Genomic DNA, 17,495 nt, shown 5'->3' with positions numbered 1-17,495 from the left:
CAGGGTGACAACTTCCTCCCACTTGAATGGGCCATCACTGAGACACATTATTTCCTGGTGATTCACTTTCACTCCAAGGCCAAAAGGGCGTGATTTTCAATATAGCTACATTATTCCTTAAATGTCCCTAGTACACACATCTCTCAATGATTATGAGTATTGATAAGTTACAAGCTTTCAGTGGAGACCTCACACGCTACCCTTTGTGGATAATGACCATGAAAGCGGTGTTTTGGGTGTAGTGAGTTTGTAAGGTCTGAGACAGGAGGTGGTTGTAAAGAACAGTGAACTCTTTCCTCATTGGCGCCAATTGGCATCTGCGTCACTGTGATGAGGCACGGTGAAGATGGCTGGACCAGCACATGATAGTACGGGGGTGGGGGGGTGAGCTGTATACCGAAACCTGCAATAAATAAATAAAGGAGAAGGTCACATGACCCTCATGGCTGTCACAGGGTTCCTCTCTCCTTGGTGTCTGGTTACGTTCAAGGATCAAGTTCTAGCATACTGACTGGTGAATTATTAAACCTCCTTGTGGCGTTCTCATCCCTTCACACTGGACATGTTTCTTCCTGGTGTCCTGCTGTGCCAGGTAGAGAGTGTCTCAACCCATCTAGGTCCTCGCAATTGGATTCTCAGGAGAGTTTTGAGGACAACTCGTCCTCTCCCTGCCAACTTCTCGATCTCTGGGAACCCCTCACCTCCCTGCAAAAGGCTGGTGAGATGGAGCAGTCCTACAGATCCACAATCTCCATCTATAAGGTGAGCTGTTACCTCCCTGCTGACTGTGGAGTGAAAGGGCTGTTCCCACTTGGGGAGACGCATGGGGTTGGGGGATCCTTCATAAAGGATTTAAAAGCACAAGAGAAATGGAGTGTTCTAGGGGGGAGATTAAATTAAGATGAATTAATTGATTTAATTTGCTTTGAAAATCTGTGGGCCATATCCTCAGCTGGTGTAAAGTGGTGTAGTTCCAAGGCTGTATGAATCCTGGTCTGGTGTGAGAACAGACTGATGGCCGAAGGGGTACGTGGTGTAATTCAACGCAGAACCCGGCAGTGCTGGGGCTAACCTCTGGGCATTCTGGTGCATTAAGGCAGAGCAACTTTCCCAGTGAATCCCTGCTATGGGAGAGCTAGAGAGGCTCATCTGGGGGGCTGTCCCAGAAATGACGGAGGGAGTGAGCCAAGAGGGTAAAGCAGGAAAGAAACAGGCTGAAACTGAGCAGCATTTTGACAGATCTTAGGAATCCTTTCAGACAGTGAGGATCTACTGGCCTGTGGAATATTCTCCCAGGGAAATGGTGGAAGCCCCATTGCTTGGAACCTGTAAAACTAGACTGATCAAAGCCCTGGAGAATACACTGTGGGGGAGTAATTCTGCCTTGGTAATGGAGGGGTGAAGTACGTGTTACCTAATAGGAAAAGCCCATCTCTTAACACCTATATTTTGGGGGTGGAGGGGGAACCTGTATTGAAGGTGTCCAGGGGAGGCATGTGAGAGCTCCCCTGTGTGTGCTCTGCATGACTGGTGTGAAAATCTGTGTATGTCTGAAGAGACACCAAGGATTAGTGAGTGCTGCTATGTGTCCAGGCCAATTACCGTGTCTCTCCATGAATGCAAGTTGTTACAGGTGTTTTTCTAGTTACAGGTGTACATCTGCCCGTGCACACACAGCATGAGACCTGCTTATAATTGGCATCTTATAGTGAATTTTGGGGGAAGAAAAAAAAACCCTTTCAACAGCAGACAGTTCCAGTGAATGTAGACAAGTGTTAAAACTCTCAGGCGAATCAAACATGCCCAGACACTAGTTTCTCTCGCAAGTTGAGGGTAGATTAATGGCTGTGCAGCTCCTTGTCCAAGTGACCAGACCGATCTCTCTGGTCTCTGATGTACAGATCACATTATACAATGCACCTTTTTGGTAAAGACGCTGCCCGGATTGGAGCTCTTTCTAAAAGAATCCTGCGCACAACCATGCCCAGCTGGGCTGGAGTGTGCAAGTGAGGGCACTTCCTTTCTGTGCTGGGCCCATCTCCTTACTTTGGTGCAGTGCTTAGCTCCCACGTCTGAATTTCCAGACTGCTGCCCCTGGGTGGCGTGTAATAAGGGGTGCTGTGCACACTGCCCACCTTCGGTTAATACAGTAAATAGACATATGAGGCTGAGTTAAGACTGTGCCATAACTTGACTCTATCAACCTATGGGGCCCTGATGCTCATGACATGGTTGCCAGGAAGTGATGCCCACCCCTGAGGGTGGAAAGAAACCTACTAGGTTCTGGGTGAGGGTAGTAGCTACTTGGGGAAGTTCAGAGGGAAGGGTGATCTCCTGATCACTTCACCCCAATGTTTGCTCTCTGCTGGAAGAGAAGATGCAAGAACTGGACTTCCCCAATGAGAAGGGTGCCTGAGCCTGAAACCAGAGACTGGTGGGATGGGTAGGCCGCAGCTCTGTCAGATGAATCACATAAGTAGGGCACAGGTCTCATCCCAGGCCCCGGGGCATGGAGGAGGATCGCATTAACCTGTTGTGTTCTTTCACCCCTCTCCCCGACTTGGATGGATGACAGAGCATCTTGGAGCAGTTTAACCCTGCCCTGGAGAACCTGGTCTACCTGGGCAATAACTACGTACGCGCTTTCCATGGTGAGTGCTGTCTCGACTCCGCCTGTGCTTAATGGGGGGACAGCTTGGATTGTGTCCGTGGGCATCGCCCTTGATTGGCAGGTGGAGGGCGTCAGTCTGTGCTCCTGGGGCTGTTCTGAGCTTGTGGGTAGGCAGAAGAATAGGTGATGAGGATGGGAGGTGGCAAAGAAGGGAGGAGTTGAAGAAAAAGGGGGCAGAGGACAAGGATGGAGCAGGGTCATTTAGGGAAGCTTTAATCCAGCTGCCCTCTCTCCTTGTATTTCTGCAGCACTGTCTGAGGCAGCTGAAGTCTATTTTAAGGCAATACAGAAGATTGGGGAGCAAGCACTGCAGAGCTCCACCTCACAAATGCTGGGTAAGTTTCTCCTACTGACTGTCTCTGGGAGGTGGGTCAATTTGAAATGTTGACCTCCTCTCCAGCCCAGCCCAGCCCAGCCCTTCCCTGCCCCAGTGCTCACATCGCACCAAGAGGCATGAGGAACAAAGGACTGCACTGGGAAAGGAGCCTGAGTCTCCTGCATGACAACGCCTGTCGCTAACCCCCAGATGCGCTAGGCCCAGCCCCCACTGATCCCAAGGCCTGAAAGCCAGGCTTCGTACTTGGCTTTGCAGACCACTAACCCCCACAGAGCACTAGGCTCAGCCTCCCCGTGTCCCACCCGCCTCAGAGACAGACGCCCAGGCCTCTTGCTGTACGTGGTAGAGCAGAGCACGGAGCCTAGGGGATCGCATAGCTAGGGGCTTTGCCATGGAATCCAGCCCTGGCTGCAGAATTCTGATCCAAGCGTCCCGGCTTTCATTTCACACAAACGATGTTCCGTGTCGTCACAGCAGTGAGGGAAACTCTGAACATCTGAACCAACCGTAACGGATGCTGTGCTGCCTTCGTGAGTCTGCAGCCAGCCTAAATTGAGAACTCAGAGAGACGGGAGGCAGCCCCCATTCACCTACATAGGTTAGCTCTGAAACCTAAAGATGGCAATTTAACTATTTCACTGCTGATCATGTTAGCAAAAAGATCCAGCTAACGTGCTTATCTCCCCAACTGCCTCCCAGGCCTTCCTCAGATCCCCAGTTGCTTCCTACTCAGCAGCCCGTCACTCTAACTACCCCCATCCATCACAACGTATTCATACAAAAATCTGTGGCACATCTCAAACGGGAACATGGGGACAGTGTAAACTAAATGGAATGTAGTATCACAAAAAGCCACATAGGGCGGGCACCTCTAAGTGCGCAGGATGATTTAATTCTGCATTCTTTAAAAACAGGATATTTAATGTAGATAAAGCTGTCACCAAATTTTCGGCCTGCTGCCGCAGTGTCATGCAGAATCCAGGGTCCTTGGGGCAGACAGTCAATGTACACAATGTCTTGCCCTGGGGCATACATCCCAGCCTTCCAACCCCTTGCTAACTGCACTATGCAAGAGACTGGGAGCTGGTACCACAGTTTCCCATGGTGTTCTAAGCCACTACCCCTCAGGTGTGGTTTATAACATGCATATTCAGATGATAATCAGTGAAACTATAGAAAGGGATTGAGCAGCTGTTATAGAACGAAGCAGATTGGCTGAAACCTTCTCCTCACACCTTGGACCCAGCCCCAGCAGACTGCTAATGCATAGCGATAGTAGTTGGACTTTTGCACCAAGATAACGCTGTGCCGGTCATGTAACAGTGGCGATTAGTGCTCATGGCCCCTTTGTTTTAACTCGCTGCGGGAGAATGATAAACGCAAGGAGGACTATGATACTTTGATCTCTTTTCTTGAAGGTCAAATTTTGATGCAGATGTCTGACACGCACAGGCATATGAACTCTGACCTGGAAGTAGTGGTGAGTATCTTGCCGTGGCCCATCTCTACTGGGAGCAGCCCGTAGCTGTATGCTGGACCTAATGGAGCTGCAGTGGCTAGATGCCATCTGTTGTCTCCATACCAAGAGTTTGGGGTGGGTGGCTCCTAGTTTGTGGTGAGCAGAACTGGGGGAGGGGTTAGGGTTGCCAACTTTCTACTTGCACAAAACTGAACACTCTTGCCTTGCCCCTCCTTTGAGGCCCTGCCCCTTTTCCGCCCCCTCCCCCCCATCACTCACTCTCCCCACCCTCACTTGCTTATTTTCACCGGGCTGGGGCAGGGGGTTGGGTGCGGGGCGGGGGTGTGAGGGCTCCGGCTGAGGGTGCGAGCTCTGGTGTGGGGCTGGGGTTGAGGGATTTGGGGTGCAGCGGGGTGCTCCAGATTGGGATTGAGGGGTTTGGAGGACGGGAGGGAGCTCCAGGGGGTTGGGGTGTGAGAGGGGGTGCAGGCTGCGGCTGGGAGTGTGGGCTCTGGGGTGGGGCTGTGGATGAGAGGTTTGGGGGGCAGGAGGAGGATCAGGGCTGGGGCAGGGGGTTGGGACACGGGAGAGGCTCAGGGGTGCAGGCTCTGGGTGGCACTTACCTCAAGCAGCTCCCAGAAGCAGCATCATGTCCCCTCTCCAGCTCCTACGTGGAGGGGCAGCCCAGTCTGCAAGTGCTGCTCCCATTGGCTGTGGTTCGCAGACAATGGGCGCTGCAGAGCCGGCGCATAGGAGCTGGAGGGGAGACATGCCACTGCTTCCAGGAGCCACGTGGAGCCACAGCAGGTAGGGAGCCTGCCTTAGCTCCCCTGCGCTGCTGACCAGACTTTTAACGGCCTGGTCAGCAGTGCTGACCGGAGCTGCCAGGGTCCCTTTTCGACCGGGCGTGCCGGTCGAAAACTGGACACCTGGCAACCCTAGGAGGGGTGTGTGATATAAGCAGCATCCAGTTATGACGTGCCAATATTTCCATTCCCCACCCCCACGTAGTGCTGTTGGGAGTGGGGTAGAGAAGGGGAGGACTAGTGAAAAACAAGGATGTTAACCCTTTCCTGGCTGTGCGGTTGTTATTGATATGACAGCAGTGTCTAGAGGAGAAACAGCCTTCGCCCCCGACATGGAGAGACAGCCTTCGCCCCCAACATGGAGAGACAGCCTTCGCCCCAGAGAGCTTTCCGTCTGATTAGACAAGACAAAGGGTGGGAGGAAAAGCAGTATCGGCTCTGTCTGCAGATGCCTGGCCAAGCACGTCCATCAGGAGTCAGGACTGGGGGGTTTCTCCTGGGCACTCCCTAATTCTCCCTTTTCGGGTCCCCTCATCTCCCAGCTGTCAGCAGTGCCCAGTAATACCAGCTGCTCGGGGCGGTTTCTAACGACTTCTCTGCCTCATCTAGGCTCAGACATTCCACGGAGACCTGCTGCAGCACATGGAGAAAAACACCAAGCTGGACATGCAGTTCATCAGCGTGAGCCCCAGCCCTTCCCTGTCCCTCCTGAGCTCTTTGCAGGCTTCCCTCTCCCCAACCCCTAAGCAGGGTGCTGGACCTCTCTCCCCACACCCTTGCTGTGCCCCTCCCTCCTTTGAGTCTCTTAGCGCAACTCAGACTTTCACCCTCTCGATGGTTAAAATCATTGTTTCATCCCTGAGGCGTTTCCAAGGATATTCCAGGCTTTCCCTGGGGCAGGGGTTGGGAAGTGTCTCTCGCCAACTGGAGAAAGAGACTCCTTCTGCCTAGCTGCCATGTCCTCATGGGCTGACTTGGCCAGCTCTCCTTTGTGGTAGCTAGGATTCACTGGGCTCCTAAGTCCCATTTTCAAAAAGGATTTAGGCCCATTAACTTTCAATGAGATTTAGGCTCCTAAGTTCCCTCCGTGCTTTAGAAAACGTTCCTCATAGTCTCTGGTCTCCTTCTGTGCTCCCGGCAGGACAGCCATCAGCGCTACGAACTGGAGTACCGGCACAGGGCTGCCAACCTGGAGAAGTGCATGTCGGAGCTGTGGAGGATGGAGAGGACTCGAGACAAAAACGTCTGGGAAATGAAGGTGGGAAATGAAGTGGAGGCAAGGATGGCCCTGAGACGCGGGAGAGTCTGGAATGAGGAGAATGGTCATCACAAGCTGATGCTGATGATGCCTCCAGAGCCCAAGATAGTTTATAGCTTGTCTCTCCCTTACTTAGAACACAAGGGGTTGTTCCTTGGATTGCAAAAGGCAGCAAGTTGACACACAGATAGGAGACATACTTTTCCACACAGGGTACCGTTAATCTGTGGAACTCCCTCCTGCAGGATGTTTCTGAGGCAAACTGCGTGGAAAGACTAAAATAAGATTTGGGGCCAGATCCCTATAAATGTTGTGTGCTGCTTCAGCATAGCAACAGGGTTATAAAGGCTGATGATGCAGCCAGCTGAGAGGAACCCTGGGTTTATTCCCCCAAATACTGCTCTGGGCAGACTCGGGGTGCTGCATTTATATCAATCCCTCCTCCTCTTGTCCACCCAGGAGAAGGTGAGGCGCTTGCACACGGAGATGCAGGCATTTGTCTCTGAGAGCCAGAGGGCTGCTGAGCTGGAGGAGAAGCGCCGCTACCGCTTCCTGGCTGAAAAGCACCAGCTGCTCTCCAGCACTTTCCTTCAGGTCTATAGCAGGGTAAGGAGGGGGTGTGGCCTGAGGTTGGCAGGAGGGACATAGCCATAGTCACTTAGTCCTGCCACGAGTGCAGGGGACTGGACTAGAAGACCTCTCAAGGTCCCTTCCAGTCCTACGATTCAATGATTCTATGTGGGGATGTGTACCTTACAATCCTTGTCTCAGAAAAATTTCTTACCTAAAGCAGCTTTTCCGGGATTCACCATTCGAAGATACAGAGAGCACTGCCTCTTTGTCCACTAAGTGATGGTTCATAAGGGACCCTTTTGCTTCTCTTTATACCCTTCAAAGTTCATTGTCTTTTTCTTAAGAGTTAGGACGACCCGCCGGGGTTCAGACTGTGGTATCCTGCGGTGTGCCGACGCCAAGCTATTTCCTCATCCTCCTGATAACTGGTGTTTACCTCAGAGGCAAACTGTCTCTGGCATCATTATGCTCAATTGACACCATAGACCCAGGCAAAGAGGCAAATCAGCATTCCTTTGTCTAGGACAAACTTGTTTATGAGGTCTGCCCCCAAAACATATTTCTGGCGCACGTACATAGCTCTTTACACACCGTCCATCACTCAATGATATTCATGACTGGTGTGTCGCCAGCTTTCCACTGATACTTCACACAACATTCGTCACCGATAAATGCTGTGATGGCAGTGTGTTAGGGGTAGTGAGTGTGTCAGGCCTGCTGGGAGTTACAGAACAGTTGGTCCTCTGCCAATCAGCATTGAGGGGCTCGTAGAGTGGCGAGGGTGTCTCACCTGCCTTACCCTGCTGGTGGCAATGAGGACAGTGCACTTGGATACAGGTTGTAGCTTTCCCCCTCACAGCTGATCTGCTCCCATTCTCCCCCTGATCTCTCCTCTCTATCTCTCCCCAGGCCTGGGGCATCATCCAGAGCAAGGTGCCAAAGTGGAAGGAGCAATTGGAGGCCATCCGCAATCCAAGCAGCAGACACTCCCCAAGCCTGCTCAATGCCTCCCATGGCCAGGGGTATCCGTCAGGCCGCCTGACCCCCAGCCACCTTGACATGGTGAGAAAAATGCCAACAAATGATCTCTCCAGTAACAGGGGGGTGCCTGGGATGCCCCCTCCCAGGGCAGAGATCCCAGAACAGAGGGTCAGCCCAGCTTTTTCCCAGGGTCTGTTATTTTTTGGGGGTGGGAGGCAATCCCATGTGTACCCCATTAGTCTGTACCTCCAGGGCCTCACCTGATTGTCCTCCCTTGGTGGCATTAGCTATCCAAGACAAGGTGTGGGAGGCAGGAGGGGAGAGGTTGTGTGTGTGTAGGAGTGCTGGGGGTGGGGAGGGATACATTTCTTTAGGGACCAGGCTTCTCTTGAAGAGGGATCTCCTCTGTGTGGTGCTCATGCTCACCTTCGTTTCCTTCCAACAGCCTCAGAGGCCTCTGGGAGATTTTGGCTCAGCCATGACTGGACGTAATTCAAGCCACTTCCCCCAGGAGCCTGCAGAACTTCTTAGACCCTCTCCTCAGCCAGAGCCAACCAGGAGAGGCTTGCCGAAGACTTCATCTGCTGGTAAGTTTGGGTAGATAGGGGCAGTGGTGTGGGACTGGTTGTACTTCATGTGAGCAGGTACAGGCTGGATTTGGGAGGGACAAAGCTGCCCATAATGCATTTGTCCCAGGGTGCACTTGGGCACCTGTTCTATGCAAGGGCGAGAGGGCAGGGTACATGGAGGGTGGAGGTGAAGCCCACGAGTGAATGAACAGGGAGCCAAACAGGCAGGGTCAGGGCCCCATTAGGGAAACTGTGTGAGTGGGATAGGGAAGCCCAGGTCTGAATGGACAATGGAGGTTTCTCACTCCACCAGTGGTGGGTCCCTAGGGGAGTCTACGGTTGAAAGAAGCCCTCTGAATCCTCTCACGCCTTGGCTGCTCCTGGCAGGCTCGCCCTCCGCCGGCCAGCTCTCACGCTCCAGCTCCTTCGGGGAGCGGGCAGGAGGAGACGTGGGAGGAGGCAGCAGCGTGTTGAGAGTCCAGGCAATCGTGCCCCACTCTGCTGGCACCAACCGCACCTTGCTAGGGTTCAACTTTGGGGACATCATCACGGTGCTGATCCCAGAGGCGCAGAACGGCTGGCTGTACGGCAAGCTAGAGGGATCATCCACGTAAGTGCGCTCAGCCTGTCTCTGTGGTGCTGGGCTGGAGGGGGGATCTTGGTGAAGGCAGCAAGCCAGCTGTGAAGAGTTGGGTTCCGAGGGTTAATGCCCTGCCCTCAAGCCTTCCTGCTTAAAAGAGCAGTGCCAGTCTCAGTCTAGCCGAGGGGTTTCTCACTTACACGGGCAGCAGCTACTGCTATGGCACAGTGCTTGGCACCACAGGGAACCGTTACCGAATGGCACAACTGGTGCCATCCCTGGCCTGGTATCCAAAGTGGGGCATGGGTTACTGGCAATGTGGGGCAGGGTGTGGGTTGGAATTTGTGGGGTGCCTGCTTGCCATATAGTTCTTACTCAGATGCTGCCTTTCTATTTGAGGTTCATTAGTCCCAGCTGTGTCTACCTTTGCAGCAGGGGAGTTTCCAGGAGAGAGTCACAGGGGATTCTCCAAAACTGTCTTCGCTTTCTGGGGTCGGCCTTGTCTCTGTCCAAAAAAGTGTCCAATATGAGCCCACTCCCAATGGTGCGGGGGGAGCTCTCCCAGGAAAACCCAGGTGCCGGTGGCTTAATAAATGGTGCTCTTTCCTCCAAGTCGTCCCTGAACGAAGGCCCTGGCCTGGTGCTAGGGGGAGTCCACGTGCTGCTGGAAGTGCTGTTCTTTCAGCTCAGACACAAGGCAAAGGGCTCGGTGCCTGGTGGCCATTTTAAGATCTCATCACGGCCCTCCATGCAATGAGCGTGTTCGCCCCAGTGCCCTGGCCAGATTCCACGATGGGTAACGGAATGGTAAGAAACGTGTTGCTGCAAAGGCTCATTGTCCTCTCTGTCTCTGGGGCCTTAGGAGTGGCTGGTTCCCCGAAGCTTTCATAAAGCCCCTGGGGGGAGCAAGAGACCCGAAGGAACCACCCACCAGGTAATGGGACCTGCTGAAGTGCATGTTTGTATGTCATTCACGCAAGCGTGTGCCTGTGTGATGCACTGTCCTGTGTGGAGCTGCCCATCAAGGTTATGGCTCTTGGGCATGCTCAAGAACTTGTCTGAGGGCCATTGGCACCCTTGGACATGGCTTTTCTTAATGAAACTGTGACATGTTGCTCCCATTATGGCACAATATTTCCAGGGGCCTTTAAATCTCTAGTTAGGTAAATCCTAGGGGTACATATTCCCTGTGGCCAGTGGTTCTCAAACTTTTGTACTGGTGACCCCTTTCACACAGCAAGCTTCTGAGTGTGACCCCCCACCCTTATAAATTAAAACCACAATTTTATATATTTAACACCATTATAAATGCTGGAGGCAAAGCGGGGTTTGGGGCGGAGGCTGACAGCTCGCAACCCCCCCCCCCCATGTAATAACCTAGCGACCTCCTGAGGGGGTCCCTCCCGACCCCCCGTTTGAGAACCCCTGCCCTATGGCAACCTCTTGGAAGGGATTCCCAGGGGACACATTCCCTCTGGAGAGAGCCTGGGAGGGAGAGGTTCCAGACCACATGTGCTATATGGAGAGATCCCAGAGCACTCTTCCCCAGAGCTGGATTCGGGTCTTTTCTTCTTGGAATCTCTTCTTTCCCCTCTTGCTCAGGTCCTTCCCGCTGCGTAGCAGTCACAGCATGGATGGCCTGGATTGCCCCAGTGTCCCATCAGCAGGAAATTACCGACACAACGCTGCCTCGCTCCCTTCACCAAGCCCTTCTCCAGCCTCACTTGGTGCTGGCAGCCGCCGGAGCAGCTTGGCTAGCACTGCCGCTCCTTCAGATTCCAAGGTGAGTGGGCACAGCGCTATTCTAACCTGAGCTAAGGCAGTGAGAGGGGATCTGTGGGCTAGGGTGTGTCCCTCAACCAACACTGACCTTCGCTTTCACATCCTTTCTAATTGAGGATAGTTAACAGGTTGCCAAGGGAGGTTGTGGAATCTCCGTCACTGGAGGTTTTTAAGAACAGGCTGGACAAACACCTGTCAGGGATGGTCTAGGTTTAGTCGGTGCCTCAGCGCAGGGAGCTGGACTTGGCGACCTCTCGAGGTCCCTTCCAGCCCTACATTTCTGTGATGCCATGATACACACCCACTCCAGCCAGGCTTAGTGGGAAGGGAAGGGTCATTCTGACCTCACTGCATCACAGATTTCATCCATCTCGCCCATGCTGCTGGGCCTCTTTAGTGCTGCTCCTGGCCATCTATGAATCCACCCTAGCTGATCTCAGCTACTCTGCTGGGCATGGGCTACTTTACAGCTGCTCCCCTCCTTCCCTTTGAACCTCCCTGCAGGATGAAGTTATTTTCAGCACAGCTCCTGTCCACCCGTCCCTAGCACTCTGTGCCCTATCCCGTGGGAGAGTCCTGGCCCCCGTGCTCCTCTCACTTCTTCCCTTTATTACCCAGCAGGGGCCCTTCAGTTTACTCCTCTTCTCCATGACATCCCAGCCTGATTTCTGGTGGCTCCGGGGCAGCAGCTCTTTCTGCTAAAAGTAGGACCACGAGTGATGGAGCTGGGCTGGGGACCAGCTGACAGAGATGCCATCCTTCTCTCCCTGGAAGGGCTAGAGATGCTCTTTTGGGTGCCTCTGCTAAAGGCAGCTGAGGATGGGGAAGGGTGAATAAAAGCCTGGGAGCAGAGGGCCTGCACTCGGGTCTCAGCAAGGTGGGGAATAGAGGCTTTCACTTGAGATCTTAGGTTCCAGTTTGGACCCAGAATGGGGTAGGAAGGCAGGGTGAAGGGCAGAAGTGTGTTTGGATACCAAATGGGATTGGGGGATGGGATACGGAGTCTGTCCTCTCTAGGTGATTGGTTCCAGTCCCAGGCTGGAGGGCTCTGGATGGTTCAAGGGATTGAGAAATGGAATATGTAGCTTTTCACCTCTGGGTCGGCGGTTCTGGTGAAGCCCCAGTCTGCCTGGCTCAGGGGACTGGGATGCGGACATGTAACCTATCCCCTAAAAGTCACTAGTTCCAATCCAGCCCCAGGCTGGGAAACTGGACACCTCAGGGGATCGAGGAGTGGGAGTGGCTCTGACCCAACCATAGGTCAGCAGTCAATGAAAGTCATTCCCAGCTGATGGCTGTGGAGCGAGCTGTGTGAAATGAGTTGGGGTCTTAATCCAGTACCTAGTGGGGCAGATATTTGCATCACAAGCCCCACCATCACCAGTTATCACTCCCATTGGAGGCTCGGCAGATACCAGGATGAAATGGGCTGTAGCAACTGAACTCTTCTCTCCTCCCAGGGTTGGTCCCTCCAGGGCAGCCCAGAAGCACAATCTGGGGCAGCGTATGTTGGGATCTTGCTGTAAAGTTGTATCTGTATATTATATGAGTAGGGGCCTACCAAATTCATGGTCCATTTTGGTCAATTTCACAGTCATAGGATTTTAAAATTCTCATTTTTCATGATTTCAGCTATTTAAATCTGACATTTCAGGTGTTGTAATTGTAGGGGTCCTGATCCAAAAAGGAGTTGTGGGGGGTCACAAGGTTATTGGGTGGGGGTGGGTTGCAATGCTGCTACTCCTACTTCTGTGCTGCTGCTGATGGTGGTGCTGCCTTCTGAGCTGCGCATCTGGAGAGTGGTGGCTGCTGGCCAGGAACCCAGCTCTGAAGGCAGAGCCGCCACCAGCAGCAGCGCAGAAGTAAGAATGGCCTGGTATGGTATTGACACCCTTACTTCTGCCCTGCTGCCTGCAGAGCTGGGCCCTCAGTCAGCAGCCGCCATTCTCTGAAGGCAGCAGCACAGAAGTAGGGGTGGCATGGTATGGTGTTGCCACCCTTACTTCTGTGCTACTGTTGGCAGGGCGCTGCCTTCAGAGCTGGGCACCCAGCCAACAGCCACTGCTCTCTGGCCGCCCGGCTCGGAAGGCAGCGCAGAAGTGAGGGTGGCAATATCATGACCCCCCTGCAACTCTTTTTTTGGGTTGGGACCCCCAATTTGAGAGACGCTGGTCTCCCTTGTGAAATCTGTACAGTACAGGGTAAAAGCACACAGAAGACCAGATTTCACAGGTGGGGGGGACCAGATTTCACAGTCTGTGACGCGTTTTTCACGGCTGTGAATTTAGTAGGCCCCTATATATGAGGGTGTAGGAAGCATGCAGGGGGCGGGAGATGGTATCCCAGGCCCTCCTGTGATCAGAGGGGGCATCTCTGGCCATGCTAGCCTGTGAATTCTAATGCCAGTTTTGTTTGTTTGCTCTTTGCTGTGCTCTGCAGATCCTAAACTCCCATGATCAGAAATGCACCCTCCTCCCTGAGAAAGAGAGGGGGGCCTGGGAGCCTGTGGGGGGAGGGACAAAATCCCCTCTTCCCCCTGCACAGAAAGGGGGATATTTGTTCTCTGCAATTCTGCTTTAGTGGGATTTTGCAAAAGCACCTAAGTTATTTAGGAGCCCAAGTCCAATTAATGGGGATTGGAGAATGGGATATGGAGTCTATCATCCCGCTAGTGGGACTTGGGCTCTTTAATTGTTTAGGTGCTTTTGAAAATCTGTGTGTGTGTGTGTGTGTGTCTTTCCCTCCTCCTCTCTTTGTGCCTCTCTCTAACCTGCACAATGTGCCTGCTCTCAGCTTTTGACCCTTTGTCTTGTTTCGTTGCAGAAGTCAGCTGTGCAGGAGCAGCCCCCAGAACTCTTCCCCCGGTAAGTGAAGTCTGGGATCACTGGTGGTTTTATCTTATTGTTTGGAAAGTCCTGGAGAACTGGGGAACAGAACAATGAATGAGAGGAGGGAAAAAACACTCAGTCTCTAGCAAGGCCCCCAGGCCCCTCTCTGGCCTCTCCTGGAGGAACTGGAGTAAGAGCTCCCAGGTTGAGGAGATGATGAATTGGGTCCCTCAGAACTGCCCATTTGGAAGGGTCCAAAGGGAGGGTGTAACTAAGAGCAAATTAGGACAGGAAAGTCAGGCCAGTGAGAGCTGCTGGACTGTCAATTAGTTTCCCAAGGAAGCCTCATCATGAGGGGGACACAAACTATTCTGGACAGGTTCTAGCAAATGTATCCTAGCGAGCAAGCTGCACCAGCCCCAGGGAGATGACAAGGCGGATCCGACAGGCTTTCGCCAGCTCCTCTCCGTCTCTGAACCTTTCAGAGAATACAAAGTGGGGCGAGCTCTCTAGTGGGGGATGGGATGGGCGACTGGTAGGGCAGGAGGCGACTCTTGGAAACACTGCCCAATGGTCAAGGCGGATTGAAAGAGCGGGGGGTGAGGGGGGCTCTTGCAGCCCAAGCCAAAGGGCAGGGGGAGAGGAGGAGCCGCATGCCCAAGCCACCTCCCTGTTCTCTCTTATTCGAACCCTTGCCACCGCCCTCCCTCCCACAACTCCTCCTCCATCACTGGCTAATTGCTCATCTTGTGAACTGTGCCAAGGCTAGGGGGGAATGGCCATGCTAGAGTGGAGGAGGGGCTCCTGTCCAGGGAGAGGGTGGGGAGTGGCTCTACCAGGATGGGATGAAGAGGAGGGTCCCTCCCGGGGGGGGGGGGGGATCCCATGCAGGGAGGAAAGGGGAGTGGCCCTGTCAGGGGGCAGGAGGAGGGTTACCAGGAGAGAGTACGGGGATGTATTATAATTAACTGCATTGATAACTTGCATCTGGTGGCCCCCATCCGAATGAGAACGTTTCCCGCTGTCAGCAGGGAAGCTTTCTACTGTCCCTTTGGCGCGTCCCCTCAACATTCACTGTGACGGGGCCTCTGCCAGGGCCCTACGGCCAGGCGGTACTGAAACAGCCTTTCCTGAGCCTTTCTTTCTCCTCTTGCCTTTCTCCTTCCAGCGGCACCAACCCGTTTGCCACGGTAAAGCTGCGCCCCACCGTCACCAACGACCGGTCAGCACCCATCATCCGGTGAAAGGGGGCCGTGGAGAGCAGCGGATTCTGCGGGGGTTGACAGCAGCAGAGGTGGTAGAAACGCACAGTCCCTTCCCATTCCTGGGCCACTGTGACCTCGGTTGGCACTAACCTAGTGCAGTTTCTCAGGGCGCGCCTCAGTCTTACTCCCTGTGTCTGGCACACTCCAGCAGTAAATAGATTCCCTGGTTTTCTTTGGCGTGTGTGATGCTGGTCACGCTGAGCGGAAGGCGTCTCCAGGATACTGGTGCTGGTAGCATGGGCAGGGGGTTGCTTATGCCTAAGCACTGGGAGCTGGAGGAAGGCACGTCCCTCATTGGTCTGTGCACCTGCGCCGCATGGGGTGATATTGGCAGGGGAAAAGGAGAACCCTACCCAGCCCCTACTCTCTGTTGTAAAGTACTGAGGGTTATTTGGCCACTGAGCAGATTCCTGACCTACGTTTGGGGTTAAGTCCCTGCATGATGGGTCAGCAGGTAACTGCACAGCAGGGGTCTTCTCCTTTCAGCTCCTCGCCCCAGAGCCTTTGGCAACTGGCCACTGAGTTTCAAAGCGCTTTGTGGGGAGGATGCCTGCCCGTTCGCAGTGCCCTCTCCTCCACCCCCTTGTTTGGTAGCCCCAGGGTTGGATTAAGATGGGATGGGAAACCCAGCTGTGCAGCCTTGTGTTTGGTTCTGTACATAACAATAATATATATTTAAAATAAAATGGAAAACACAATTTCCTTGTGTGTCCTGGTTCCTCTGACCGTCCTTCCTGTCTGCCTCCCCGGGGGGATGCCAGGGGCAGGTGTCCACCAAGGAAACTAAGACCTGGGAAAGCTTAGCCTAGGGTAGGTCTACACAGTAAGTGGCAGCCTGCGGCAGTCTCAGAACCTGCATCTACAGACTTGGGCTTGTGGGGCTTGCAGTACGGCTCTAGAAATAGCTGTCGGCTTCAGAGCCCGAGGCGCAATAGCAACCCAGCTACTTTTAGCGCCGTGGCAAGAGCCCAAGGCTGTTGACCTGGGCTCTGAGACTCGCTGCTGCAGGCTGTGTAGACCTACCTTATGGTGCCTGAGCCTGGCTAATACGTGTGGCTCTAGTGGCTGAACCACCTAGACAAATCTCCGAGTCTGCTGCCTCCACCCACCTAAGGGACCGGGAGTTTGCTCCTCAGCCTTGCTCTGGCCCTTGGTGCTGGGTAAAATGGTGGAAAAGGTCTCCAAAGCTCTTGCTACCTGGAGCCACTTGCCTGTTTCGCTTGGCCTCACCAACTCTCCATCTCATTTAAAATCTCTCTTCTCCCGTGCTGCAACCTCACTCAAGTCTCCTTTCCTTCGTTTGAATTCAGCTTCACAGCAGCACCGAACGCTGTGGCATGTTTTGAGCCGGAGTTCTTGTGAAAGCCACTGCCCGGAGGAAAGCGTGTGTGTGTGTGTGTGTGTGTGTGTGTGTGTGTGTGTGTGTGTGTGTGTGTGTGTGTGTGTGTGTGTGTGTGTGTGTGTGTGTGTGTGTGTGTGTGTGTGAGAGAGAGAGAGAGAGACAGGCCTGCAGCTGCTAGAGCTGTGTTTTTAACTTGTACATCCTCCTTGCCCATTCACCTTGGCTATTCTGCTCCTCCTGTGCACGCAGGCCCTCAAGAGCAGAGTAAGAGGTGGGTGAGCTCCTAACCTCACACTGAGCACCTGTAATTTCCTGCCACTAGGGGGCAGCAAAGTTCTGTGCTCCCTTCCCCTAGCTGAGCACAGGGCGCCGCCCTGCTGAGAGAAGGCCTGGGGGTCTCTGGGAGGCAGGGTGGTGGGGGTTCCTAGGGAAGCCAGTCACAGTACTACTGAGGAGGGTGATGTGGCTGGAGAGTGGAGTGAGTGGTGCCCAGAGAATGGCAGGGAGGGGGAGGGGGGTGAGCTCTCCCAGTACAGACCATTGGCACCGGGGGGTATCTAGATCTGAAGGAATGGGGGTCCCACTAACCCTCTCCCCATCCACCTCTCTGCACTGGAATGTGGCACCCCCCTCGCTTCCCCCCGTTACCCCTGCACAGAGTTTGGTTCCCCTGGGAGAATCAGTGGCGCCAGCCCCTTGCTCAGGTGTTGAGTTTGAGAGTCACCTTTTAAACCTGCTTTAATGAAAATATGCCTGGCCTCCCTGTCTCCGGCTGGGTCACTGTAGTGTGTAGGGGGGGGGGGTCCTTCCCCGCGCTCAGTGCTTCACGAGGCCTGCACACAAACACAGCATTGTTGTTTTGAGCTCTCCCGGGGTGGTGGAGAGACCTGCTGTGGCTGCTTTAGCCAATTAGCCTTATTATTAGACATTAAACCACCCCCCCAGCTCCCCAAAGCCCCTCCTGCTCTCCTCCCTCCTACTCTGTTACCCCAGCCCCCCCTGCAGGAATTTAGAGATGGAGGAAGGGGAAGGAAGCTAAGAAGC

At 53.8% G+C, this 17,495-nt stretch overlaps 1 protein-coding gene across 2 annotated transcripts; it reads left to right on the top strand.

Annotated features, from left to right (window-relative positions):
• Positions 1-188: 188 nt before the first annotated feature.
• On the top strand, positions 189-15,720 carry BAIAP2L2 (BAR/IMD domain containing adaptor protein 2 like 2). Of its 2 annotated transcripts, XM_039521785.1 has the most exons (14): positions 189-762; positions 2,576-2,651; positions 2,920-3,006; positions 4,427-4,488; positions 5,883-5,954; positions 6,415-6,531; positions 6,991-7,137; positions 8,014-8,166; positions 8,531-8,672; positions 9,042-9,264; positions 10,097-10,168; positions 10,837-11,017; positions 13,840-13,880; positions 15,013-15,720. In XM_039521785.1, exons 1-14 carry the CDS (start codon positions 724-726, stop codon positions 15,086-15,088), a joined length of 1,488 nt encoding a protein of 495 aa, XP_039377719.1. In that variant the 5' UTR covers positions 189-723; the 3' UTR covers positions 15,089-15,720. The 2 variants fall into 2 exon arrangements, with proteins under 2 accessions (XP_039377719.1, XP_039377725.1); XM_039521791.1 differs by lacking the exons at positions 13,840-13,880; positions 15,013-15,720 and adding an exon at positions 11,638-12,232.
• The last annotated feature ends 1,775 nt before the right edge of the window (positions 15,721-17,495 follow it).

The sequence above is a fragment of the Mauremys reevesii genome, linkage group 1 (assembly GCF_016161935.1).
Source record: "Mauremys reevesii isolate NIE-2019 linkage group 1, ASM1616193v1, whole genome shotgun sequence".
NCBI classification, from domain to species: domain Eukaryota; kingdom Metazoa; phylum Chordata; order Testudines; family Geoemydidae; genus Mauremys; species Mauremys reevesii.
Note: the sequence above shows the minus strand (reverse complement) of the source record. Positions and strands in the feature narration are given on the sequence as shown.

Coding starts and splice junctions, on each gene's coding strand:
- BAIAP2L2 (XM_039521785.1), top strand. CDS start 724: ATGGAGCAGTCCTACAGATCCACAATCTCCATCTATAAG. Junction 4,489..5,882: donor ACTCTGACCTGGAAGTAGTG/GTGAGTATCTTG, acceptor TGCCTCATCTAG/GCTCAGACATTCCACGGAGA. Junction 9,265..10,096: donor AAGCTAGAGGGATCATCCAC/GTAAGTGCGCTC, acceptor CTGGGGCCTTAG/GAGTGGCTGGTTCCCCGAAG.